The sequence below is a fragment of the Carcharodon carcharias genome, chromosome 7, assembly GCF_017639515.1.
Source record: "Carcharodon carcharias isolate sCarCar2 chromosome 7, sCarCar2.pri, whole genome shotgun sequence".
Lineage (NCBI taxonomy): Eukaryota > Metazoa > Chordata > Chondrichthyes > Lamniformes > Lamnidae > Carcharodon > Carcharodon carcharias.
In genome coordinates, this window is record NC_054473.1 from 115,286,703 (window position 1) to 115,313,942 (window position 27,240).

Below are 27,240 nucleotides of genomic sequence, written 5' to 3' on the forward strand. Positions count from 1 at the left end.
CTCCCAACATTTAATTGGAGAAAATAATTCAATACTGGACATCAGACAATCAATGACATTTCAGAGACAAGGGAAGTGTTGAGAGAGGTGGTTGTGAGGGAGAAGCTGGTGTCATTAGCGACATGTGAAACTAACGCTGTGCTTTTGAATTATGTTGCCAAGGAGCAGCATATAGATGAGAAATAAGAGGATCAAGGATAAATTCTTGAGATAACAGCGTGGGAGCCGGAAGAGAAGCCATTGCAAGTGATGTTCTGGTGGCTATGATTAGATAGGTAAAAATGGAACCAGGAGCAGTCCTACCTAGCTGGATGACAAGGGAGAGACATTGGAGGACAATGGTGTGGCCAAATGTGTCAAGGCTGCAGAAGGTTGAGAAGGATGAGGAGAGTAAGTTTGCCTTCATCACAGTCACATAGAATAATTTGTGACTTTGATAAGAACTGTTTCTGAACTATAGCGGGGCAGAAACTTGATTGGAGGGATTCAAACATGGAGTTCGAGTAAAGACGGTCACGGACTTGGAAGCCAACATGTTTGAGAACTTTGGAGAGGAAAGTGAGATTGGAGAAAGGACAGTAATTTGCAAGGATGGTGGGGGCAAAGGTGGTTTTTTTGACAATAGTGATGGCAGCAGATTTAAAAGGAGAGGAACAGCTGAAGAGAAAGAACTGCTCACAATATTAGCTTGTATGAGGACCAGGAGGGAAAGTGGTTAGCAGTTATTATTTTCTTCTATGTATGCAGGCACAGGTTTTACTCATATTTTTATTCGTGAGATGTGGGCATCACTGGCTAGGCCAGCATTTATTACCCCATCCCTAATTACCCTTGAGAAGGTGGTGGTGAGCTGCCTTCTTGAACTGCTGCAGTCCATCTGGTGTAGGTAGACCCACAGTGCTGTTAGTGAAGGAATTCCGAGATTTTGACCCAGTGATAGTGAAGGAACAGCGATGTCTTTCCAAGTCAGGATGGTGAGATTGGAGGGGAACTTCCAGGTGATGTCCCCATGTGTCTGCTGCCCTTGTCCTTTCTAGGGTTGGAAGGGTGTGGACATGCCCCTTCAGTCAGTAAAGGACAGGGTCCTACACAGGACCCTGTGAATATGTGGTTTCTAGCACGTGTTAAGTGAGTCACACTGAATCAAATGGATTTTGTGTAATTCTTAGGATTATTTAGCAAGTGCTATCCAATTACAGAATCACATCTAATGTTGGACACAATGTTGACTTTTGCAAGTGAGAGCTGGTAGGGTACAGTTGGTACCTTGCTTGTTGTGAATAGCTGAAAGGACATGCCGTTTCATACGATTCACCAGTTGTTGGGACTTACGGCCTACATATCTGGCATCACACCAGCATTGAAATTCAGGTACATCACTCATTTGTGAGATAGGCAGAACGATTATCAGTTGGACATGCAGTGTGGCTCACTTACATATGCTAGAAGCCACATGTATTCATACACAGGGCCCTGTCCTTTGTTGACAGAAGAAACATGTCCACGCATTGTGCCGCTTTTAATTAACAAAAGCTTAGGAGGACAACCATTCCCTGGTTCAAACTCCATGGAAAGCATTGACAAGAATCAACCTGCCTGGCTTGAATTCGACAGTTTAGCAGTTAACTGTTTTCTGTTACATTCTCCATGGCAATGCCTCTACCAGAGTCCACTTGTCAATCAGCACATTCATTGCATGCAGTATAAATTGTTGTTCCTTTTAGTGTTATTTCTTGCGAGCTATCCTGATGAGTGCAAGACAAAAAGCTTTGATAACGTTTTTTTCAGCAATACTCAAGTTCTGTACTACCAAATTTTTAGCTATGTGGTTAGAATAGAGAAAGTAAGGCTGTTCTCCTTAGAGAAGGTTCAGAAGAGATTTGTTAGAGGTGTTCAAAATCATGAGATATAGAAGAGAGAAACTGTTCCCTTTGGCTGAAAGGTCATGACTTGAGAACACTGATTTAAAGTGATTGACAAAATAACTAAAGGCAACATGACGAAATACTTTTTACACGAGTGGTTACGATCTTGATTGTGCTGCATGAAATGGTGGTGAAGGTACTTTCAATTGTGGCTTTCAAAAGGCAATTTGATAAATACTTGAAGGGAAAAATTGAGAGTGTAGAGGTGAAAGGGCAAAGGGAATAGAACTAGCAAAATTGAGCCTCAATGGGCCAAACTATCTTCTGTGCTTTAACTATTCTTTAATTCTGCATTTGAGTCATGTCTTGGTTTTTAAGTCAGATTCCTTGAACTCACATCTGCAATTGTCAGTTAATCATTTGGCACCTGAGTATATAACCAATTACACAAGCTGCATGACATTGTACATGCCTTGGATTGTAGTTGCCATGGTAGTGCATTTAAACTTTCCGAAGCACTCAGTTCGTTTGTGAAAACAAATTTTCTTCCATTACATTCAGTATTTCATCACTTGGGAAAGATACCTTAAGGTAACAAGGACGTAATTTACTGTGGTTTTGTAAACACATGCTGTTGTGTTTAATTTGTGTGCCATGAATTGAGGTTAGCGGATTTGGAACTTTTGCAGATGTCCAAGCAGATATGGTAAGAGCCTCACACCAGTCTGATAACTTACTAGGTGAAGCACCAAAACTGAAGTATTCTTTTCACCCTACAACCCTAAAAACTTTTTCCCCCATAATCCTTAATGCTGTTATTTGTCATTGTCGCTGATACTTCACTGACTTGCCTCCTTTTTGTTGGGATTCAGGACACAGGGTGCAAGGTGTACCAAGGGGCAGCTGAAATTTAAAATGGAAGCTTGTAAAACCAAATAAAGGCTGAAGTACTTTATAATGCCAGAAGCACTGAACCTTAACAGCTGTTCTAAATTATGTATCCTTTGCCTTGTGAATCCAATGTGAAGCAACTTGCGTTTGTAACTAGAATACCCGGATGCATTTTTAATCGATCTATTTTTGTGATGCCATTGATAGTCACAGCTTGCTGCCAGCCTGTCCCCTACTTTTGAAGGAAAGAATTTTCAGTACATGGGTTTCGCCAGCATTTATTGTATATACCTATTGCCCGAGGTGGTGGGCCTTTAGTAGCTTGCTGGGCCACTTCAGAGGGGAATGGAGAGTTAGCCACATTGTTCTGGGTCTGAGTCACAAGAGGTGTGATCACAAAAGGATGGCAGATTTCCTTTCCTAAAGGGCATTAGTGAACCAGTAGGGTTTTACAGCAATCCAACAACTTTATGGGCACACAACTCGATTCTAGCAAAACTGCAGTTCAGATTCTCAAACTGCTTAAATTCCACCATGGCACTCATTCTCAAGGCCTGTGGATTACTAAGATAAAAGCAAAATATTGCAGATGCTGGAAATCAAGCAAAAACAGAGAATGCTGGCAGAACTCAGCAGGTCTAGCAGCATCTGTGGGGAGAGAAACAGTTAACGTTTCGAGTCCGTATGACCCTTCTTCAGAGCTCAAGTGTCATACGGACTTGAAACGTTAACTGTTTCTCTCTCCACAGATGCTGCTAGACTTGCTGAGTTCTGCCAGCATTTTCTGTTTTTGTTCCTGTGGGTTACTAATTCAGTAGCAATAATCACTACACTGTCATACTCTGTTTAAAGCAGGTTTAGGTTAGATTCTGGGGATGGCACTTCAATGACACTGATGCATTGTTATAATCCACGAGTACAATAAGTAGTGACACTAGTCTACTATAGCAGCCCGAGTACTTGCAGCTACAGAAACCTGGGGATAATGCAACATTACAAGCCCTAGGTTCACATATTCCTGAATTGAAAAGTTCATAAAAGCTTTAAACGTGAGTGTTTTATAAGGGTTATTTGCTCATTTTTGATAACTCATGTCCATTTTCTGGCTGGTAAGATACTTGCTCCAATACTTGAGCCGATTAGGAAAAACTGCAACATCCATACAATACAGAGAGGGATTAGTGCTCGAGCTATTTCGATCAGCTGGGGTCCATTGATTAGGACATCATGATCCCTCTGTAATTGCTCCCGATATTATAACCTATTAGGACTTGCGCAGCAAGAAAAATTTTTTCCCCAGTACATATGACTTCACATATGCTTTTAAACCATTAACAGCTTTCATTTCCTGTAATAATATGAAGAAATTGAATGTGCAAGGACTTCAACTTAACCATGATCAAATGCTTCATTCAGATATGTTGCAATTTACATGAAATTTATGTCTCTGCTCATTCCCATCCAATATATCACATGAAATCCTGAAGCTACAGTTGTATATAGTGATAGGATTTAACACAACATGAAAAAACTGCATAAGAATGCATCAATTGTAAACAAATTTTATTGAACTTTCATCCAGATAAAAATTGCACAAACATCAATTTTTAGGCTTTCAAACACACAGGAATAAGAAGTGTTCCAGGTCAGTAAACCTCATTCTTTGGTGCAGAGGCTGGATCTTACAATTAGAGGGAAATTATACAAAAGGGCGAAACAAAAAAATTACCCGTCACCTTACTGTAAAGACAACCCCAAGAGGAATTTTCTTTGAAAACAAACACTTTTCTGGTAGTCTAGGACCCCAATTTCCCCTCCTTTAAGCAGTGGTAACCACCGATGAACATTAAATGCTGGGTTGTTGTACAACAGTAGCTTAAACAATACTGCTCGGACATCTTTAAATACAGAAACAGGCTCCGTCATTTTGAGGCACTTGTCTAAGTTTGAGAAAAGGGCCTTTGACCACTTGCACCAGACATTTTAATGCTATCCCCTTAATCTAGAACACAGACTACAAAGTTAAAATTAGAAAAAGAAAAACAGAGGCAATAAGCAAAATCACTTCTTACACAACTCAATAGAACATTTGATTTTACTGTAGCTCTGCCTCTGTAAAATAATCTGAGCCCAGAACTTGGTTTCACTGTTTTTAGAAAACAGCGAAAACTTCTTTAAGCTATATATTACGTCTTCTCAGCCAGGATTTCTGGATCTTGGACCAGACACTTAAATTCTCAAGAATAAATTTTGAATAAAGTCTGCTTAACTAGTGGTTTGAAACCCAGTTTCACAATATAAAAAAAAACTTAAGCACTTCATAAAATCAGTTCACAAAAACAATTTGTTTAAACAAACAGCACATCAGGTGCTCCCACTATCAGCTGGGGTCACATTTTGTCAATGAAAAAGTCAACAACTCCTTTGTCTACATTTTAACAACATCCAACTATTTGGTGTGTGAAACGGGTTATTAAATCTCTGATCATTCAGCTTTGAATAAACTGCACTGGATTGTAATTGGTCAAACAAACCCTGCAAGACTTCAATTTGAATCTGCTGGCAAGCTTAGAAAATAAACTCCAAGTGCCCTTAATCACCAAACTTCTACTTTGCAAGTATGTACATGAATGAAGATCCAAACTGACGATAATTCAACTGCTCCCCAAACCTACTTTACCACTGACTCCTCCCCTGCCCCCAAGCATGGCATTGCCACCTCTTTCCAGCAATTAACCTAAACAGCCCCACACTTTTGGTGCAAGCTGCATTTGAAAAGTAGTAAAGGAAGACAGGAGGAATGCCACGTTATCAACTCAATAACCTTAATGAGAATCTCCAGTCATTTGATCAAAGCTCACCCATTTGCTGCCAACCTCTCACCTCCCAACAATGGAAGTGAAAAAACATGTTGGAACAGTGAAAGTAGGGTTAAATACCTGTTGGGGCAGTATGTTTACCAAGTTAATGTGAACGAGCCATCCCATATTTTTTAATGTATGTCTATACTATATGTAAGTATAACATAATCCATCTGTGCACAAAGGAGGTAGAGAGGTTTTTGTTTGGCCTGCCTGATGTCGTCACTAAATCAAATTACATAACTATTTATAGAATGGTACCATTCAACACAGAACAGGGCTAGGTTGAAAACTAGTCACCTGCCATGAAGTTTTCCTGGAGCTTCCCTTTGATGCCACAAAGTTGATAAAAAATGCCAGGGAACATGTGGTCTTTCATACTTGTAAATGCTATATTTTAAACAACTTTAATCCCCCATTAAGTTCAGAAGGAGTTGTGTTCAGATTGTAGAAGGTTTGTGTTTTAAGTTGAACTTCAGATGCTATCAAACTGATGATCCCAACTGCATGCTGAATGGGATTCTCAAAAAGGTGGATGGAGGAGACAAACCAGTCACGTTTTTACGCCAACCATCATTCATATACTTTTGTTCAATGCCCTTTTCAGCAGCTGATTCATGGGTTGCATTAAAATCCCGATATCAAAAAAAAAACTGCACATTAGCCCCCGGTGCAAGCTATTCACCCAATGGCAAGTGAGCCAATTGGGTTCCAACATGAGGTAGTTTGAAGCTGCCGCGGAAAGAGGCACCGAGGTAGACAAAAGCCATTACCTAACAAGGCACCAGAACCACATCTTGCACCCCTATTACCTTCCAGAGATGGTAGGATCACTTCCCTGAGAATTATGTATCATTTAGACCCTAGTCTCTGAATTAATTGGCCTCTTGGGGTTCTGCAAGTTGATCTTTTGCTGAGGTTATTTGAGGTAAGGTACTGTGCCTGATTAGTTTAAGAATTGTGAACATAATCCATTAAGCACTTTTAGTGAACTCTGCATTTGCTTGTAAAGCTGTGCGAAATCGTTTTGCGAATACTCAAGCTAAACAGACTTTGGGGATTTGTCCAGTTACAAAGTTGGAAAATAATGTGAGTTTTGAACACTCACAGCTCTGACCTAGCCAATTCAAAATGTAGAGAAAACTAAACGAAGATCATCTTAAGTTACCAACTGGATAACAGACACAAGCCAAATAGAAAAGATTTAAAAAGGTGAATTTTTAAAATAAGGGCTTCATTGTCCCTCCTGGACTCAACCTGTAATTTGAAGTTTTATACCTGAAAAAGGTCCCTTAATGCTTCATATCAAAATATGGCCTCATGAAAAAAGAATGTTCAAAATATTAATCCAAAAACAAGTTATGATTTTAGCAACCATTCCACCCAATGTTTAGCTGACGACCTCATTACAAGCAACATGATCAGAGGGGTCATCAAACTTTATACTAGTAAAGTTCACCATGAGCCATCAGGAAAAGCACAGTACTGAACTAGTTATCATAACTGCAATATTCTAGCCAGGAGGCCATTGTGAATCCTACATCACACCAATACCTCAAACACAGTAACAGAAGACATATTTTGAACAGATTTAAATTTAGGGCTTTTTTTTTTAAGAAGGTTCAATTTGGTTTGTAGATTTATTATTTTGCTATCCCAAGGGAACTCAATACAGTAATAACAGATTTACCTGGTGTGAAAAGTTGATTTTTTTTTTTGAAGGCTGAATGTCTATCTTTAAAAATACCCCAAAAGTGGGGCTGACAAATATGTGCTTGTATCTTTAAATTTGTGCTAAAAAGGGGAAAACATGGCTTCAAGGGATATCTCTAAGGCAGTCCACCCAAAGCTGTAACTGCATAAACCTCAAAGCTAAAGAGCACAGCATTCAAATGACAGGAATTAGACCTTGTAGTGTTTTATTTAATTCTAAAGACAAAGCCTATTTCATCCTTGAAAAGCTGGACAGTTTAAATGTGTATTTCAAATTGATGGGCCCCTTAACAGTTTTGCATTAATCATTAACCACTGCTCATGAACAATTTCCCAATGTGTAAAACAAAAGCCATTCTATGCTACAACATCTAACCACGACATATTCAACCAACTGTTACAATCTGAAGCAGCACATTAGCCAGTTTCATCTTGAAAGCTAAATAGATCCATTAGGGAGCTTACAATAAAGTAGGGTACTAACATTTATAAATGGAGACTGCTCTACACAAATTCTGAAGTAATTTCCAATCTTACTGAAGATTAACCAAAAACAGCCAACCATCCCCACACTAGGGGGGCTGTGGACCTCAATTTACATTAATGCTACCCCTCATTTCAGATTTCCCATTACAATTTTACTGACTAGCATGACCCTTCCTTCCATCCTGCCAAGAATTCAAAAGAAAGACATTGCTTCAACCAGCCAGGGGAATGATAAAACAGCCAAATTGATGCAAGTTTTAAATAAACAGCCGCTCTTGCATTTGAACCCTGAACGACAAAGGATTGAGGTAAGGTCCAACTACATTTGTTCATTCTTAAGCCCCTTGGGTTTGAGGAGCTGGCCTAGATATGTTGTTCCAATACTGACCATGTCACTTTTGATCCAAACTGAAGCCACGCAGCCTTCTGATTAAGTGAAGAAAACAGTGCCATATTTGAAAATCACCAATCTTCACAGCTTTAAATGTTTGGATCCCCTTCCTTCCCAAAAAGCAATGCTCACTCATTATTATAAAGATGGAATGAGTCATTTTTGTAGCCATTTGCAGTCATGCTGCAGTCTAAGTGAAATGGAAATGGGATTGTGCCTTTAACTCTGGTCACCAAACTAGCAAGGCAGGAATACTAATGGAGTATCTTAGCAGGTGTGATGAAACTGGCTCAGAGTTAAAATCATACAATTTATGGTGTTAACCACTTCTAGGTTTTGCAAAAATATTCAGTGTGGTTTCTGTAAAATGTCAAGTTTTTTTGCTGCAGTTCTTAGATTGTAAAAATACTTTTTCTTTTCCTAAAATCTGTATTTAAAGAGAAGGCTGTGAAGGAAATCATTTGCATAAACTTAATTTAAAAGTTTTAAAGAGACGTCGTCTCATTTCTAAACTAATTGGTCACTTTTGGGCTACAGGAAAAATGGAAGATTCAGAGCTGGAAATAAATCCATGGATTCTACCAATGTTCCTACCACTACAGCATATATATATATTTCCTTAACTATTAGATACAACCAGAATCCTGGCAGAATATTCACATAACAGCGCTGTTACAATCAGCAATTATTGCCCGTCCTTATGGGTCTTTACAAGTGTTACTACTGCTCCAGCGCACGACACACACAAACCATTACAATAATGCCCTCCAAAGAACTGACTTATTTTCTACATAAGGACAAGACAACATAACCCCATTGTCTAAATCCCACCAGTAAAGAACTGATCAATCCTTGATGCATTTTACAATATTTTTGTGATAAAGCTATCACTTCCAAATACATTAGTTCTCAATGAAGCACCGGATGATTTAAAAACCTTCCCCATTTAGAAAGCTTGGCAATGAGAACCAATTGGATCTTCAAAGTTAGGTGTTCATTTCAGTTTATGGCATCTGTAACAGTGTGTGTGCATCGAAGCAGTGCCACTCCCAAAGCAGGACCAGTAGACTTTCTCCACCCTGAACTCATTTTTCTGCAGATTCCCAATCAAGACTAAACAACACCCAAGGAAAAAGTGATACTGTCTTTTAAATCAGCCAATTCACACTTCTAACACAAAGTAATACTGCCTCTGAAACCAAATCCAGCCTACCAATTCAGTAGGAAATTGATTTTATACCGGTACCTGAGGTAGCAGTTGAGGTAAATATAATTTGATTATCCCAGGTAATATACTTTGATCTTCAGGGTATCAAATGACAACCCAAATTTTCCTTACACAAATACCCCAAATAAACACTCAGAAGAACCCTCAACAACTTCTATGTTCACCATTATGTGCATCAGGCCAAAGAACATTACACCCTAAAAAACAAAAAAAAAAAGAGGTATTTAGTTTACATTCAGGTGGAGCGTAGGGCTACATTCAGACGAGTTAGGGCTAAACATACGAGATATTCAATATCAAATAATCCCTGAAAACAAAATGTATGCAGGTAGGCAGCCAAAGCCTTTCAGTCACCCACAAATGGCCATTTTTTAGGCTATAGAAGTGGCCAATAGTCTTCCTACCTGAGAGATTTTTTTTAAATAAAGCTACAGGACAATTTTAATACTAAGAAATAAGTCTTTGGATTCAGGTCATAAAGGCACCAATTGCCTGGACACATTTGCACATTCCATGGAAACATCCAAACATTAAGTTAGCCCAACATCTGCAGGCAGTGAGGTAGGTCTGCTATATATTTATGTAGTTTTGAAGTAGTCTCACAGCTCACACTTTACCAACATGAGGTAGATGACTGCAGCACAGAAAAAAAAACCTGTCTTCTCTAGGGAAAACAATTAAGACATTGTCCCTGAGCAACAAATCCACAATATAGAAAAACAAAGCACACAGCATTATTAAAACAAGAGGATACGATTGTTGCCAAAGTCGACGACTACTATCAGTCCATCTGGCATCAGGGCTATTCCGGACGGACGATCCATCTGCCCAAAACCACTGCCTTGGGTCCCGAATTTGCACAGGAAGTTGCCGTTTGGTTCAAAGATCTGAATGCGATGGTTCCTGGAGTCAGCCACAATGATGCGTCCTTCTTGGTCGATGGCTACACCCTGAGGTCGGAGGAATTGACCATTACTTGTGCCTTCAGAGCCAAGGAAGCGGGCAGACTGGAAGTCAGGATGGATTACCAGCAGACGGTGGTTGTTGAAATCTGTGACCACAAGGTGTCCTTCATGGTTAAAGGCCACTCCACGAGGAGAATCAAAGTGCTTCCACAAAGCTCCCTCAAAGCCATATTTACTTACAAAGTTTCCATCTGGGCCAAAAAGCTGAACTCTATGATTGCGAGTGTCAGACACTAGGATCTTTCCATCAGTATTGACTGCAACATCCCAAGGGTAGTTGAACTGGCCATTCTTGCTTCCTTTCTCCCCAAACTTAAGGACAAACTGTCCTTCGAAGGTGAAAACCTGAATGCGATGGTTGTCCTTATCGGCCACTACAATTCGACAATTTTGATCACAGGCAACACCAGCAGGACGATCAAACTGCCCAGGTCTGGCACCTGCTGTCCCAAACTTGTGGTGATAGGTTCCACTTGGTGTGAACACCTGAACGCGGTTGTTGCTACGGTCAGCGATGATAATATAGCCTTCTTTGTTGACACAAACACCCCATGGTCGGCAAAGCTGTCCATCTTCATCTCCTTCTCCGCCAAAGGAACAAATCGGAAGCCCAATTCCAGTGTAGTTGCGACCTGCTTTGACAATTACTCGAAAGGGGCTGTTCTCAATATGCTGGCCACGAATCGTCACTGAAACCACATGTTCTCCTTCTAGATGTGGGGAGTAACTAATTGTGTAGGTACCATCATGATGATCAAGAACATCAGCGCGAAAGAGACAGCCGTCAGGTCCCATGATAACAACTACAACCAAATCACCACCAGATGATCTTCCTTCACCAGTGTGATCCTTGGTGATTACAGTGAAGCTGCTCATTTTCCCACGTAATGCCCTTTTCAATCCCTCACCAGTAGCTGTAGATATTGGGGCATAGGCACTGCTACTGATTATGCCCAGTGACTTGATGGCTTTGTACAGAACACCATCAGGTGGAATGAAAGAAAGTGTGTCGTCATCTTGAGGTTGAAGGAGGTTTCTAAGTTTCTTCAAGTCCTGGATTTGGACAAACATTTGTTCTTTTGCCAAGAGTACATCCACATCTCGCCCATCCAATAAGGCTTTCTGCACACAGTCTATAGTGCTCTCTAGCCTGTTTAAATTCTCACGCAGCGCTTCCACCTGAAGGTGCAGAGTCTTGGCCTTCATCTGCCGGATCTTTTCAACCTATTCACGTTAAAAAAAAGTGTTAGAATGCTGAACACTAATCTAACGATCTCACCCACCATATATAAGTAACTTTTTCACCCAACCAATTTTCCCCCCTTGTTGCAAGAAAAAACATTTACTAACTGCTTGCCCCCTGAGGGTTTGAGCATTTTGAGTTTTTTGTTTTTTAGTATGAACACAGGGCAGATCCTGTCCTCACATGACATCCAGATCTGGTGTTGTTCCAGTAGGGTTTGCTGGGTTAATAATCAAAATCAGATACCAAAGCCAACTTTCTTCTAGGTTAGGGGCACTGAATTCAGGGGAAACATCCAATTCCCAGCAAAATTGAGATCAGCTCATGCTGGAAACTAGGGTTAATGTTTACATTGTGCAAACAATGTAATGTTTTACTAAAAGCACTGAGCCCAAGTTTCAAACTGTCAGCAATGATTACCAAGGCAATAGTGAGGCAACTAGGTCTAGATCACTGGCCAACTTCTCAACATCACTAAATCAGATCATATGGCCTTATTTTATTGCCATTGGCTGCATAAATTGGTTGCAGCATTTCCTACAGTGATGACCTTTCAGAAATACTTACTTAGCTGTAAAGCACTTTGGGACATCCTGAGGTTTTAAAGAAACTATATAGAATGATATTTCTTTACCCTTGTCTCCCCTGAATAAGTCCACAGGCTAAGTTTTGATACACCAATTTCTATGTACTTGTGTAGCCTTAAATATTCTACTGTACTTTTAATGATTTCTGTAGGTTATATAATTCTCATTCTAATGAAATGTGGTTATAATTTACATGTAGATAGAGAATCACCTATTACAGCAACGTTATTGACATGTAGAATGTAAAACTCCCCTTTATCCCTCTATTTAAACCGCTGGCTTCACAGATGCTGTGTGGTTTCTAAAATACTAACCTGGGTTTGCAAAGGGCATTTTTTCCCTCCACTTCTAAACTGTTTTCTGTTCCTCTCCCAAAGAGTTGGCTCACATCCTTCATATACCAAATTGCAAAAGCCTCCATTATCGTACTCAAATTTTCATTCACATGAAATCCTCGTCAATCTGTCCTCACTGGACACCCATATCTCCTGCTGTGATCTTTGGAGACCCAGGAGCAAGAAGCCTGGTTGATGTTTCAATCTCTCTAACTAGTGCAGAGGTTAATTGTAGCGCTCCTGCACTCTAGTTGAGATTGAATACTGTACCACAGCAGTTACTGAAGACACAAGCTATTGGATTTTGGCAAAACTTACTGATTCAGGTTTGAGGAAACGTGCACTCTTTTCTAAACTTTATTGTAAACTCAAACCCCTACACAGGTTCAGACAGTTAAACTGGCACACTCTTTAGTTGGTAGGCTTCAGCTACACTTGAGGTGGAGGGGTTTAAGAGGTGTAGCACAGGAAAAGAAAAATGATTGGCCAGGAAAACAGCAAATAAGCAATGGCAGACTTTCAAGGTCAAGATAATTTGGGTAAAAAACAATTCCCATTGAGTATGGACGGGACAGCTAAACCTAAAAGCACCCTGGACAACAAGAGGTTAAAATAAAACAGAAAAGGGCAGTTTATAATAAATTGTCAGGTACAGAATACAACAGCAAACTAGGAAGCATAGTGTGTTCAAGGAGAAACAGAAAAAGTATACAAGGGCAAAGATTAGCAGGTAGAATAAAAGGGAACTTAATCTTTTAGTGAAAGGGTAGATAAAAAGGAATGATGGAACCAATTATAGACAAAAAAAGGAAATCATCTTAGAGGCAGAGAGCATGACTGAGGTAATGAATGAATACTTTTATCAATCTTACAAAAAACAATGAAATGAACGTCTGAGCAGAGAGGAAAGGAGAGTAAGAATTCAAATAGGAGAAAAAAATAGGTTGGCAAAGTTAACAATTCACCGAGTCCAGATGGTTAGCGAGCTTGGATAGAAACAGCAGAATCTCTGTCCATAAACTTTCAATTCCCCTTTGTTCTGCTGTGGTGCCAGAGGGCTGGAGGTTTGGAAACTTAACACCCCTGTCCAAAAAGTGGGACGAATAAGTAGGATAATTCCAGTTATGTAAAAGGATGACAATATACCAGGAATAAAAGATTATAATTGGAGAAAAGGGAATTTTATTAAGCTGAAATGTGATTTCAGCTATTTGAAGGCAAATCACTGTCAGATCAATGGGTGGCATTCAAGGAAGTGATAGAGCGAGTGTGGAGCAATTATGTTCCCCTGAAGAGAAAATGCTGACTAACAAATCTAGAGCCCCCTGGATGTCAAGAAACTTCAAGTGAATAACTAAGAAACAGTAGTGCCCATTAGAGACCAAAGAGTAGCTGGTGTGTGGAGACAGAGGGACGATGCTTTGGTTCTTAATGAATACTTTGCACTGGTTTTCACAAGGGAGACGATACAGACATCCCAATAAGGCGGAGGGTGTGTGTGAAATATTAGATGAAATTAACATAGCAAATAAGTATTAATTGGTTTAGAAATCTTTGAAAGCAGATGAATCCCCAGCCCTGGACAAAACACATCTCGGGCTATTAAGGAAAGCAAGGGAAGAAATAGTGGATGCTCTCACCATTTTCCAAATTGCCTCTGGCTACTTTCCTGTTATGTATCAATTGTTTGGACTTGAATGTAGGGGTATGATTAAAAAATTTGCACATCATACAAAAATTGACCATGCGATTGATAAAGAATGATGTAGGCTGCAGGAGGGTATCAATGGACTAAATCAGCAGGACTCAACAGTGGCAACTGCAGTTCAATCCAGAAGTGCGTGAGGTAATGCATGGCAAGGGAATACACAATAAATGGTAGTTATTAAGAATAGCGGAACAGAGGAGACTGCGAGAAGATCTAACTGAAGTTTATAAAATGAGTCTTGAAATTAGTGAACAGGAATGCCACATGTCCCATGACTGAGGGGTCCATAGCCAGGGAACATGAATTTAGGAGGTAGTTTGAAGGGGGTTCCATATTTCCCCCCATAGGAATCTGAAACTAACTGCCTGAAAGGGTGCTAGAGACAGAAACTGCCATAAATTAGCGCTTGGATTATGTACCTACAAGGCTACGAACAAAGAGCAGGGAAAGTGGAATTAGGCTGAATGGCTACATGTTGGTCAGCATAGATGTGATAGGCTGAATAATCTACCTTCTGTGTTGTAAATTTCTATGATTCTAATTACAGGCCAATCAGTTAAATATCAATCGTCAAGAACAGAAGTTCCATTGGGAGAAACATGGGTTGATAAGAGACAGCCAGCATGAATTTATTAAAAGGCAGATCGCGTCTAAGCTGATCGAATTACCTGAATTAACATTGTGTCTGAGTAGATGTTATATATGCTGACTTTCAAAAGGATGGCATTTTTGGAAAATAAAAGCACACGGGATTAAACAGTTAGTGATAACTTTGGTAAGCACTAGGCTAAGGGGTAGGGGCAAGAAAGTAGCAGTAGACAAATGTTTTGCTGATTGGAGCACCCACTGCACTTCAATCCAATGTCCAAATCAGGAGCAGACCTGATTTGGGTATATAACGAGTATAATGTCGATGTTTGCGGACAATCCAAAACTCAGCAATGTGGTAAATTAGAGAGGAGGATAGATGATGGATCTCAGGAGGTTGTACAAATAAGGGAAATGGGCAGACACAGCAGATAGAACTTAATATAGATAAATGTGAAGGGATGCAATTGTGAAACAAGATGGAGGGGCAGTAAAATCAGATACCATTTTGAAGGAGTTGAAGGAGTAAATGGGCCTCAGGGCACATATCCACAAAACTTTCAAGGTAGCAGAACAAGCACATATGGTAGTTAAAAATCATATGGAATACTTACCTTTGTAAATAGGGGCAGACAGGCAGTCATGCTATATTTGTAAATCTCTGGTTTGACCTCAATCAGAATATTGTGCACAATTCTGTTTTTTTATTCTTCCACAGCATGTGAGTTGTTCACTGTCTAGGCCAGCATTTGCTGCCCATTCCTAATTGCCCTCGTGGTGGTGGAGAGCTGCCACCTTGAACCACTACGGTTCACGTATTATAGGTACACTCAGTGCTGGCAGGGAGGGAGTTCTAGGATTTTGACTCAACAAGCTTCAAGGAACGGCAATCTAGTTCCAAGTCAGAATGGTGTGGGACTTGGCCGGTGGGGGGAGGGGGGGAAAGATGAGACACAGACCTGCAGGTGTTCCCATGCATCTGCTGCCCTAGTCTTCCTAGGTGATAGCCTCGGTGAGTTGCTACAGTGCATCTTACATGGTACGCACTGTTGCCACTGTGCCTTGTTAAGGGTTAAGATCTGGAGCAGGCTATCCGAGAAGGTGGTGATATCAAATTCAATAGGAATTTTCAAAAAATAGCTGAGCAGGTTAGCCCAAAGGACTAATTTACAGTTTTTATTTGTTAATTAGATGTGGGCATCACTGGCTGGGCCAGCATTTACTGCCCATTCTTAATTGCCCTTGCTGAGAGGGCATTTAGGAGCCAATCACATTGCTGTGGGTCGGAGTGACATGTAGGCCAGACCAGGAGAGGACAGCAGATTCCCTTCCCTAAAAGGGCATTAGTGAACAAGATGGGTCTTTACGACAATTGGCAATAGTTTTGCGGTTATCACCATCCAGATTTTTACTGAATTCAAATTTCATCATCTGCCGTGGTGGGATTCAAACCCAGGTCCCCAGAGCATTACCCTGGGTCTCTGGAATACCAGTCCAGTGACGTTACCACTATGCCACCACCTCCCTGTAATGGGAAAAATGCTGGGCACGGCAATAATTTGGACAACCTATTAAAGAGCCAGCACAGCAGTGAATGGCCAAACAGCCTCCTACGCTGCAAGTTCTATTCCATGAAATTTTCACTTAACTATTTAGCGAATGTTAAATTCCATGACCCTGGTTGAAGACCTGTAACAATCAATACCATCAAAAACAGATTTAGGTGGTCATTCCATCTAATTTCTGATTACAGGATCATGATAGTACAAATACAAAAGAGTCAGCAATTCAAAATAATTCACTAGCTGTCACATAAGGGTCCCAATCCTAAGCCTCCCAATCTGTGCAGGCACTCAACACAACATACACGTTGTATCTGAGTGTCAGCTATTATTCAGGCTGATGGTAGGCCATGTCAGTCTGGTTTGTGATAGTAGCTTAATCTAACACCCTATTACCGTAGTGCAGTAGTCTTCAATTCACCATTTAAGTTCAAATGTGAGCATGACACAAGTATTCTACAGCACAAGTCACCATCAGGAGGGGGCAGAGTGGGGCTGATGAGGAAAAACTGTTAATTTGGGTTTTCGTGTGAGCACCCCAGCATTAAGCACTGAATCACAAACCATACGTGAATCAGGTTGTTCAAATACCAAATTTCATTTGGCAACCTGCAAGAGTAACTCACCTTTCTTAACAAATCACATTCACGTTCCTCCAGAGCCTTCTTGTGCCGTGAAGTTACTGCTTTGACTTCTGACCGAATTACTTGAGCTTTCATCTCGACTTGCTCCACCATGGCCCTGACTTTCTCTATACTAAGCTGTAAGAATAGGGTGGGAGAAGAATAGAAGTATAATTAATGAGCCACCTTGCTGTACATTTATTTTTCATGCCAACAAAATCACTGGTTCCCTACGATTGCTGTAGCACCAGAGATCAATGTACAAGGAGTGTGTCAGGGCTTCTGTACTCAACTATCAGAATACAAGTTCTGCAGTTAGCCTACCCTAAACAAATTCTTTTTCCAACTGAGCATTTTTCAGTTTTTAAAGAACTGTGCCAAGCCTATGAGCATTGCCAAGCAGCAGAAAACTGACTGGCTGACCTTTACCCAAAAAGCCCACAATCTCAAGGTGTTATTCTATTCATATTCAGACAGATGAAAAATTGCTTGGAAATTTCAAAAGAACAAGAGTTTACTTCATCTTAGTGTGAAGTATAAATGCCACCATCCCACCTCTCAACCCAACAGCAGTAAGGTCACAACCTACATTGGGAGCGCCTTCACAGGTCCTAGCCAGTACTGTGCCATTGTCCAATGCACAAATAGAAAACAGTTACAGGGGTGATGATCCTAGCTGATTTCTTTCTTTCCCCTCATCTTATCCAGCAATACAATGGCCAATTGATCACTTTCAGTTACATTGCACCCTCAACTGAAGGATGAAATTGCCTAAATTTTTAGGCATTCTCCATCCAGGCTCAGCAACTTGGGCAAGATACCAAGGGCAGTCAGCATGCATGAACTTTGTTGTGTATTCACCTTACATAAGGATACAGAGCTTTTGTATAGGGGAAGCCCAGATAATAGGAACGGCTATTTGAATGTTTGTAAGGGGTTGGTAGGAATTACACCACAGTCATAAAAATCTGTCTGCAGCAACATCCACACTTTCCAAGGACACCCGGTACTGATAGATCCCAGAATGGGAATCAGTAGTAGCTTTAACCAAGGGCAAGGCAGCCAGCTATAGCAACCCACTGCAACACATGGAGTCAAACTTCTTTGGCCTGTATGACTTTGACTTAGTCAGCTGCCTCGTTAGGCTACCTTATACACAACTGTTTTAACATGGACAGTTGTTACAATATTACCCAAAAATTTCTACTGCAATTGAAGCTGCAGCCATTAATGCAGAACTACTTTGATGCAATTCACGACCATTCGAATTTAACTCCGGCTACTTAACACCCATCCACGTTTGCAGTATAAGGTATAAAAGTGTTAGGAAAGGGAGCTGCTCAGAATGAACACCAAGAGGATCAAATTCACCCTGGATTAGCCAGCCAGAAATTTCTAACATTCAGCATCAACAGGTATTAGAAAGGAACAGGTTGATTATCTCATTTTACAGAAATCTAGAAGTATGCTTATTTTTAATCTAAATGGTTTGAATGACAGGGAGGAATGCTTGCTTCCTGTGGTTCAAGCACCAATCGGAAAACCATTTTAGCGTTTGAAAGATAGACCTAACATGACAAGAATCTCACCACTGTCATGTGGAACTGTTACAGCACAAGATCTTTCTTCCTACAGAAGACATCAATAAGAGGCTCAATAATACCACCCTCTCTTCACTTTATCTTACTCGCATAGTGCATGAGCATAATAATGCAGTGCAAGTAGGGAAAAGTGTGAATTTAAGCTATAGCATAAACCATATTCAAGAAGTATTCCCAAAGCAAATTTGAGAAAGAAAGTGCATCACATTCCCTCCAATTCACTTCAATAATGTGGGATGTCCTGAAATATCACGGGTATTAATTTTCAGTAAAAATATAGTTAGTTAGAAAAGTGGATTTTTTCCCCTTTCTGAATAGGGAACTGATCCCTGATAGCATGGCTGTTTCTATTGGTGAACTTAATCCCAATTGCAGAACAGGTTTCTACGGAAGACTTTTTAAAAAATCCTTGCCTCTAATTTTATCGGTTGGTTATGCAATTACAATTAACTTCAACACAAACAGACCACTTATTCTTAAATTCTGAGCATGCCTTGGTGGTGGTGGTATGCTGGGAAAATAACTGGAACCAGTCACTAAATTGTAGAAATATATAATACATAAGACACATCTCAGCCTTGGCTCAGTGGCAACATCACTATCTGCTTCAGACAGGCAACTCCAGGCACTTAAAAAGATAATGCACGCCAAAACACAAGAGCAATACTGAGGGAGTGTTTCACTGTTGGAGGTGCCCTTTTTCAGGTGAGACAGTAAGCTAAGCAGTTTACCATTTCACCTGAAAAGGGGCACCTCCAACAATGCAACGCCTGCCTGCCCAGGTTGATGTTAAAGATTCCAAAGCACTATTAAGGACCAGTCCGGGTCAAGATTTAATCCTCAAGTCAGCAACAGTGAAGCAGATTATTTGGATCTTCTATGATTAAAATGAGGTTTTTACTTCTGCAAGAACAAATTCCAATAATAGATTTTAAACTGAGTAACTGAGTAAATTGAATTTAATGGATGCAAGTTTCCTTTATTTCTTTCTTCTTTGTATAATATATAACTGGACTTTCAAAAGGTATAATGTGCCACAAACAGGATTATTGGGAATGTTAGACCTTATGAAATAAAAGATGGTAGCAACACAGATGCAAACTGGCTGAGTGACAGGAAACAGTTGTAATTCTTTTTCGGACTGCAGGAAGGTATATAGTGGGTCCCTCAGGGTCTATGTTAGGGCCTCTACTTTTCTTGTTTTATATTAATGATCTAGACATCAGTGTACAGGGCACAATTTCAAAATTTGTGGATGACAAAACTTGGAAGTATTATGAACTTGTTGAGGAGGACAGTGATTAACCTCAATAGGGCATAGGCTGGTGGAATGGGCGAACAAGTGGCTGATGAAATTTCATCTAGAAGTGTGAAGTGATTAATTTTCGTAGGAAGAATGAGGTGAGGCAATATAAACTAAAGGATACAATTTCTAAAGAGGGTGCAGGAGGAGAGGGACCTGGGAATGCACAAATCAATGAAGGTGGCAGGGTAGGTTGGGAAGGCAGTTAATAAAGCATACAAGATCCTGAGCTTTATAAAATAGAGGCAGAGTACAAAAGCAAGGAAGTTATGGTAAACCTGTATTTTTAACACTTGAGGTTAACAATTAACATTTGAGGTTCGGCCTCAACTCAAGTAAATGTGTCCAAGTTTAAGGCACCACACTTCAGGAAGTATTTGAAGGCATCAGAAAGGGTGCAGAAAAGGTTAATGAGAATGGCTTCACATTGAGGGACTTCAGTTATGTGGATAGACCGGAGAAGCAGAGGTCGATTTCCTTGGAGGATAAAAAATTGAGGGGAGATTTTATAGAGATATTCAAAGTCATGAGGGTTCTGGACATGGTTGGCAGAAGGATCAAGAACTAGAGGCCACCAATTTAAGGTAATTTGCAAAAGGAGCAATGAGAACATGAGGAAAAACTTTCATGCAGTGAGTGGTTAGCATCTGGAATGCACTGCTCGAGTGCGTGGTGGAGGCAGATTTAATCAAACCCTTCAAAAGAGAATAGGATAATTATCTGGAGAACACAAATTTGCACTGCTATGGGGAAAAGGCAAGTGAGTGGGACTAGGTGAATTGCGTTTGCAAGGTGCCAGCACAGACAAAATGGGACAAATGGCCTCCTCCAAGCTGTAACCATTGTATGATTCTAAAAGTGGCTTCACTTCACTAGCCCTCAGCACTAAGATCAAATGTCTCTTTGTGAGAAGTCCCTCAAGACAGGATGATTTGCTTCCACTCCAGTTCGATGGGTTGAGATAGTATATAAATAAAGTGGACAATCTGCAGATTCTGTCATATGCAGGGCGTGTGCTTGAAGAGTTTTGTGCACCCTCTCCAATATCTCAACTTCATCTGTGTTCCCAACAATGTGTTTTAATGAGTTTGGTGTCTTCCCAAATGAACCTTTTCCATTTTGGTCAGTCACAAGCCAGGGTCTTCCAGGAAGCAGCAGGGATGTTTGACCTCTTCAAGGATGCTTCGAGGACATCCCCAAAACATTGCCAGTGCCTTCCTGGGAGTCTCCTGCTGTGACCAAATTACAAGTAGAGCAGTTGCTTTGGGAGTCTAGCGATAGGTATACAAGCAACATGTTCTGACAAGGATGTCTGGTTTTAGGGTGATCAGCATTTCAATGCTGGACATGTTTGCTTGGGAACGTATGCTGCTGTTGAGCTGCCTACCTTGCCACCAGATTTGGAGGATCTTAAGGCACTGCTGGTGATAATTCTGCACTGTTTTGAAGTGTCTGCTGTAAATTATCCAAGTCTCTGAAACATATATGAGCATAGAACATCATTGCTGCCCAGTAAACCTCGACTTTATTCTTGGGTTTGAGAACCTGATCCTCAAATGCTTCTTTCCTCAGTCGGCTGAAGGCTGAATTTAGATATCTATGTCTGCCTCCACAAGAGACTGGCAACATATGGAAAATACTGCACATTTTTCACAATCTCACGAGTGATCTTAATCGATTAGAGTTTTGACATTTTGAGTGGGGGGAGGGAAGAGAGAGAGAGAGAGAGAGAGAGAGAAAGCGAGCGAGCGCGAGGAGGGCGTTGTGCTCTGGGACTGGTTGGAAGAGGATCTTAGTTTTCCAGGTGTTTAATAAGGCCTGTTTGCTCAGATGCTTCCAAGGAGTTGACATTGTCAAGAGCTCAGTTTAAGTGAGCGTGCACACACAAGCATCATCTGCAGACTGCAGCTCAATGACTGAGGCTGGTGTGATTTGCTTTTGGATCGGAGGTAGTGTTGATTGAACAGTTTCTCATTTGTTCTACAAATTATTCCCAATGCTGGAGGAGAGGTGAAATCTTTTCACAAGGAAAATGAAGGAGAGAGTTGGAGCAATGACAGAACCTTTTTTGACCCCAATCTTCGCTGAGAAAGAGTCTGTGATGGTTCTATTGGTGAAGACCGCAGCTTGCACGTCATCGTGGAAAAAGGTAGAGGATGGCAATGAATTTGAGGGCAGCCACATTCAAGGAGGGTACTCTATTAGCCTTCACAGTTGACAGGGTCAAAAGCTTTTGGGAGGTTGAAAAGGAGGTCATACATAGGTTGGTACTGTTCCTTGCATTTTTCTTGGATTTGGTGTGCAGTGATCATGTCTGTGGTGCCTCCTGATGGGTGAAAACCACACTGTAACTGGAAGGAACTTTTTGGCCACTGGGAGATAGCGATTGAAGATAATCCTTGTAATCAACATTCCTGTGGCAGACAGCAGGCAGACTCCTTCATAGTTACCACAATCAGACTCCAGTCTCCATAGTCACAATCACAGTTAAGGTCAAATGCAGCACCCTGGACAAAAGCAAACTGCTGTACTGGGAACATGAAATAAAAATACTGGAAATACTTGCTTAATACTTGCCTCTTGCATCTCACTTTTTCCAGTTCTCATTGACCTGAAACAATCGATCGGTTTTTCTCTCTGCAGACACTTCTAGACCCGAGTACTTCCAGCATTTCCTGTAGCATCCCAAAGTTGCCTCTAGCTGAATGGGGATAGCTCAGGCTCAAAATCACACTATGTTGCATGGTGGTAATTTTATAATGCGGTTCTAAGATGATTCAATTATATGCATCTCTACTTTTCTTTCCATTCCACCAATGCTGAGCGCCCAACATGAAGTTCAATAACTAAAGCTTTGATGTAACTGTGAGCCCCTTGTCTTATTTTTCTATTATAACTTTGGACATTAATCATTATTAGTGAAGGTGATTGTAACAACACTAAGCCATTCTCGTTCTATATGTACACAGCGCAGCTCATAAGGCTTTTTGCTATTCAAAATATCATTGTTCTAAAAATCTGCCATATCTTTGCCAAAGACAAATTGCAGAGGTCACTAAATTACAGGAGATAAAAAGACTGGACTTCAGAAACAAATGCACAGTTTGGTCAAATCTCAGGGGAAAAAATATCAAGTTACTTTTTTCGCTATGTTTGTCCAGCATTTTTTTTTAAATTAAAGAACAGAGTTTAACATTTGTTAGGCAACTTCATGTTGGAAGCACATTCCTAGTGCATGATGCACTTACATTTTTTTTGGATGGTTAAGTGCATGATTGAAATTCACACCATTGTTGATATTGACAATCTTCAACATGTGCACAGAATTTCAAATTGATCAGACTTCATTTCCAACTGCTCAGTAACTTGTTTGCAAACATGATTTTTTCAGAGTGCAACATGAAGTAATTTCTATAAATTGCAAGCCACTCTGGAGGTTAGAATGCAGAGCATTAGAAACACAACTTGGGTATTTACAACTAAGTCACTCCAAAGACTAAGGGCCCTGGCAACATTCCAGCAATAGTACTGAAGACTTGTGCTCCAGTCCTAGCTGCGTCCCTGGCCAAGCAGCTCCAGTACAGCTACAGCACTGACATCTACCCAACAATTTGGAAAACTGCCCAGGTATGTCCTGCACACAAAGCAGTACAAATCCAATTATCGTCTCTATCTTTCTACTCTCAATTACCAGCAAAGCGATAGAAAATGTAGTCAACGGTGCTATCAAGTGGCACTTGCTTAGCAATAATCTGCTCACAGATTCAGGTTCTGCCAGGGCCACTCAGCTTCTGATCTTATTACAGCCTTGGTTCAAACACAAAGACAAAAGAGCTGAACTGCAGGTGGTGAGGTGGGAGTGACTGCCCTTGACATCAAGGCAGCACTTGACTGAGTGCGGCATCAAGGAGCCCTAGCAAAACCTAACTCAATGGGAATCAGGGGGAAATCTCTCCACTGGTTAGACATACCTAACACAAAGGATATTGGTTGTGGATGCTGGAGGTCAATCATCTCAGTCCCAGGACATCACTGCAGCTCTTCAGGGTGGTGCCCTTCAGCTGTTTCATCAATGACTTTCCCTCCATCATAAAGGTCAGAAGTAGGGGCACTTGCTGATGATTGCACAATGTTCAGCATTATTAGCGACGACTCAGACACTGAAGCAGTCCATCTCCATATGCAGCAAGAGCTGGATAACATTCAGGCTTGGGCTGACAAGTGGCAAAGGACATTTGCATGACAAGTGTTGGGCAATGACCGTGTCCAACAAGAGAAAATCTAACCAATTCCACATGACATTCAATGGCATTACCATCCCTGAATTCCCCCATTATCAAAATCCTGCGAGTTAACATTGACCAGAAACTGAAATGGACTAGCCACATAAATACTATGGCTACAAGGACAGGTCAGAAGCTGGCAATTCTGCTGAGGGTAGCTCACTTCCTGACCCCCCAAAGCCTATCCACCAGTCGGTAAAACCAAGGCAAAGGGCACGCTAAGGCCAAAACACTCCTCCAGACCCAGTCTCCAGTTCCCTGTTGGCTGTATCCACCGCTACTATGCAAGGGTCACTATGCTGAGCATGTTGGGGCCGGACTTGCTGTCCTCGAGTATCTGACAGCCGAGATCGCCGAGCTGGCTGGCAACGCTGGCTTGCATCATCCCCTGCCACCTGCAGCTCGCCATCCACAACAACAGATTGCTCAACAAGTTGTTGGGAGGGGTCACCATAGCCCAGGGTGGGATCCTGCCCGACATACAGGCTGTGCTGCTGCCCAAGAAAACCAGCCACCCCAGCAAGGTTTACGCCTGAAGGGGTGAGATAGGAAAAAGATCTACAAGGCACAAGTCAGGTGCATGATGTAATACCTGGATGAATGCAGCTCCAACAACACCCAAGAAACTCAACATCATCCAGGTCAAAGCAGCCCATTTGATTCGCACCCCATCCACCATCAACATCCACTTCCTTTACCAGCAAAACACAAAAGGGCACTGCGACAACGCACCAAGGCCCCTGCGACAACGCACCAAGGCCCCTGCGACAACGCACCAAGGCCCCTGCGACAACGCACCAAGGCCCCTGCGACAACGCACCAAGGCCCCTGCGACAACGCACCAAGGCCCCTGCGACAACGCACCAAGGCCCCTGCGACAGCACCTTCCAAACCCGTGACCTCTACTATCTTGATTGAATGACAAAGGCAGCAGATGCATGGGATCACCACCACCTTCGCTGTTGCTGGGGAAACATCCCAAACACCCTCTCCCTACAGCACTGTGGGTGTTCCTACAATGCATGAACTGCAGTGGTACAGGAAGGCAACACAGCACCACCTTCTTTAGGACAATTATGGGTGCGCAATAAATGCTGACCTAGCTGGCAACACCCACATCCCACAAACAAAAAATAAATCATGGCTAAGGAGTTCAGACATGCTCGGAATATAAGAGTGTTGCAAGCCACAAAATTATACATCATTCTCCAAACATTTATGGGGAGGGTAGAATTGTCCCACAGTTTACATAGATCGAAGGTTTTACCAGCCACTTTAATCAAGGGAATCACCCCCAACTAAGAAATAGAGTAGAGTAAATGGAGTAGACCATACATCTCCATGAACTTTCATCACCATTCAGCAAGTTCATGGCTTATCTTTTACCCCAACTCCATGGTCCTGCCCTATCCTATCCTCATGTTCCTCTATTCCCTTGGTGCTCAAAAATCCATCATTCTGCCAATTCACCATCCACAGCAATCTGAGAGGGAGTGGCTCTGTCTGACCCCTCAGTAAAACTATTGTGAAAAAAATTATAGTGAAAACATAATCTTACTTAAATGGATAACATCTTCGGGGATTTAATACAAGCATGATTTTAAATATGTGCCAATGCAAAATGATTTATTCAAATACAGACAAGCACTATACATCCAGCATTTGAATCACAAGTGAAGACAGCTGTCCATACAGTGCTGAGTCAACTGCAGAAGTGCACAGTTAATACTGCAGGCATGTACGGATTCCAAAATAGTGGCAATCCCAAAAAAGGGATACGCCAAGGAGCAATGTCACTGTAAGGCAATATTCAACTGGTGCCCAGATGAGGCTAGACCACGAAATAGGCTTTTTACAAACAATGAATGGAAGAAAATGACCACAGCAGGGTCATTTTAATAGCACTCAATTTATTTTTGAATCAAAAATGGTAACTTCCCCATAGAAATGTTTTGTAAAGTCCTCCTTTATCACTTTTTAAAATACTTTCTTCCACACAGTACAATTTTATCAATGGATCTTCAGATGATTTAAACAAGCCAATTCATTTTTTAAAAAATAAGAAAAAGAACATTAAATCCAGAGTTACAACAGTAAAGGCAACACATTCCAATGCCACTTGAGCCACTAGAATTGGGCTGTAGGAAAGTCAGCACTGGTTATTGTTGGTAAATTAAGTTTTAATGCCATGCTCTCTCCAATTGGAATATCCTGTTCACACACTGAATGGCCACTTAGGCAAGGTAGCAGAGAACTTGTCAGTATTCATAGCTTTAAGAAAGCATTAGCATTAAGCTACTTTGCTCAGGAATGATGATGTAAAAAGATTCACTGTACCTGGTCTCAGCTGGCTGGCCATTTTCTCTTCATTCGAACCCAGTATTTTGAAGTTGCTCAGCAAAAGAAAAATGATAATGTCTAGGACTGTTGAGCCATTCCACAACAAGGGACCAACGCTATAAGAACCTGCCTTGCCTCAGGATGTCTGGACTGGTCCATAATATGCAGTTTCAACCAGAGCCAGGAAGCCCAGCTCATGCCTCAACATTGAAACATTCCACTTTTCAGTGATTATAATTCAAAAATGACTACATGGAGACTAAACAAATAACCACAGCAAAGCATTCACGTTTAATTGCAATTCTTCTTTTGTGAACTCCAATGCTTTAACTGTCTGTTTTTGATATTTCACAGATCTCAAAGACAGTACAACATTCACCAAATCCTAGTTTTGGCCATGGGGTGCAAGAAAAAATCTTCATCTTAACTCTGGAATCAATGTGCTGCACAAGATTTTTGTTATTCTTTCATGAGATGTAAGTGTGCTGCCAAGGCCAGCATTTTTTGCCTATCCCTAAATGCCCGAGAAGGTGGTAAGCTGCTTTCTTGGCCCACTGCAGTCAATGTGGGGCAGGTACACCCACAGTTAGGAAGAGACATGGATCTAAGTCAATAACCACATTAGATTTCCATTATAGAACTCCTTAAAAAGTCTGAGTCATAAAAC

At 41.1% G+C, this 27,240-nt stretch overlaps 1 protein-coding gene across 2 annotated transcripts in view; it reads right to left on the reverse strand.

Moving 5' to 3' along the window:
• Window positions 1–4,302: 4,302 nt before the first annotated feature.
• The window catches only part of trim71 (tripartite motif containing 71, E3 ubiquitin protein ligase), a 57,372-nt gene continuing 34,434 nt past the window's right edge, over window positions 4,303–27,240 (reverse strand). For both annotated transcript variants that reach the window (XM_041192302.1, XM_041192303.1), the window contains 2 exons: window positions 17,050–17,184; window positions 4,303–11,624 (listed from right to left, as the gene is read on the reverse strand). In XM_041192302.1, coding sequence (XP_041048236.1) covers window positions 10,173–11,624; window positions 17,050–17,184 — 1,587 coding nt within the window. In that variant the 3' untranslated portion in view covers window positions 4,303–10,172. The remainder of the gene's footprint in view (window positions 11,625–17,049; window positions 17,185–27,240) is intronic.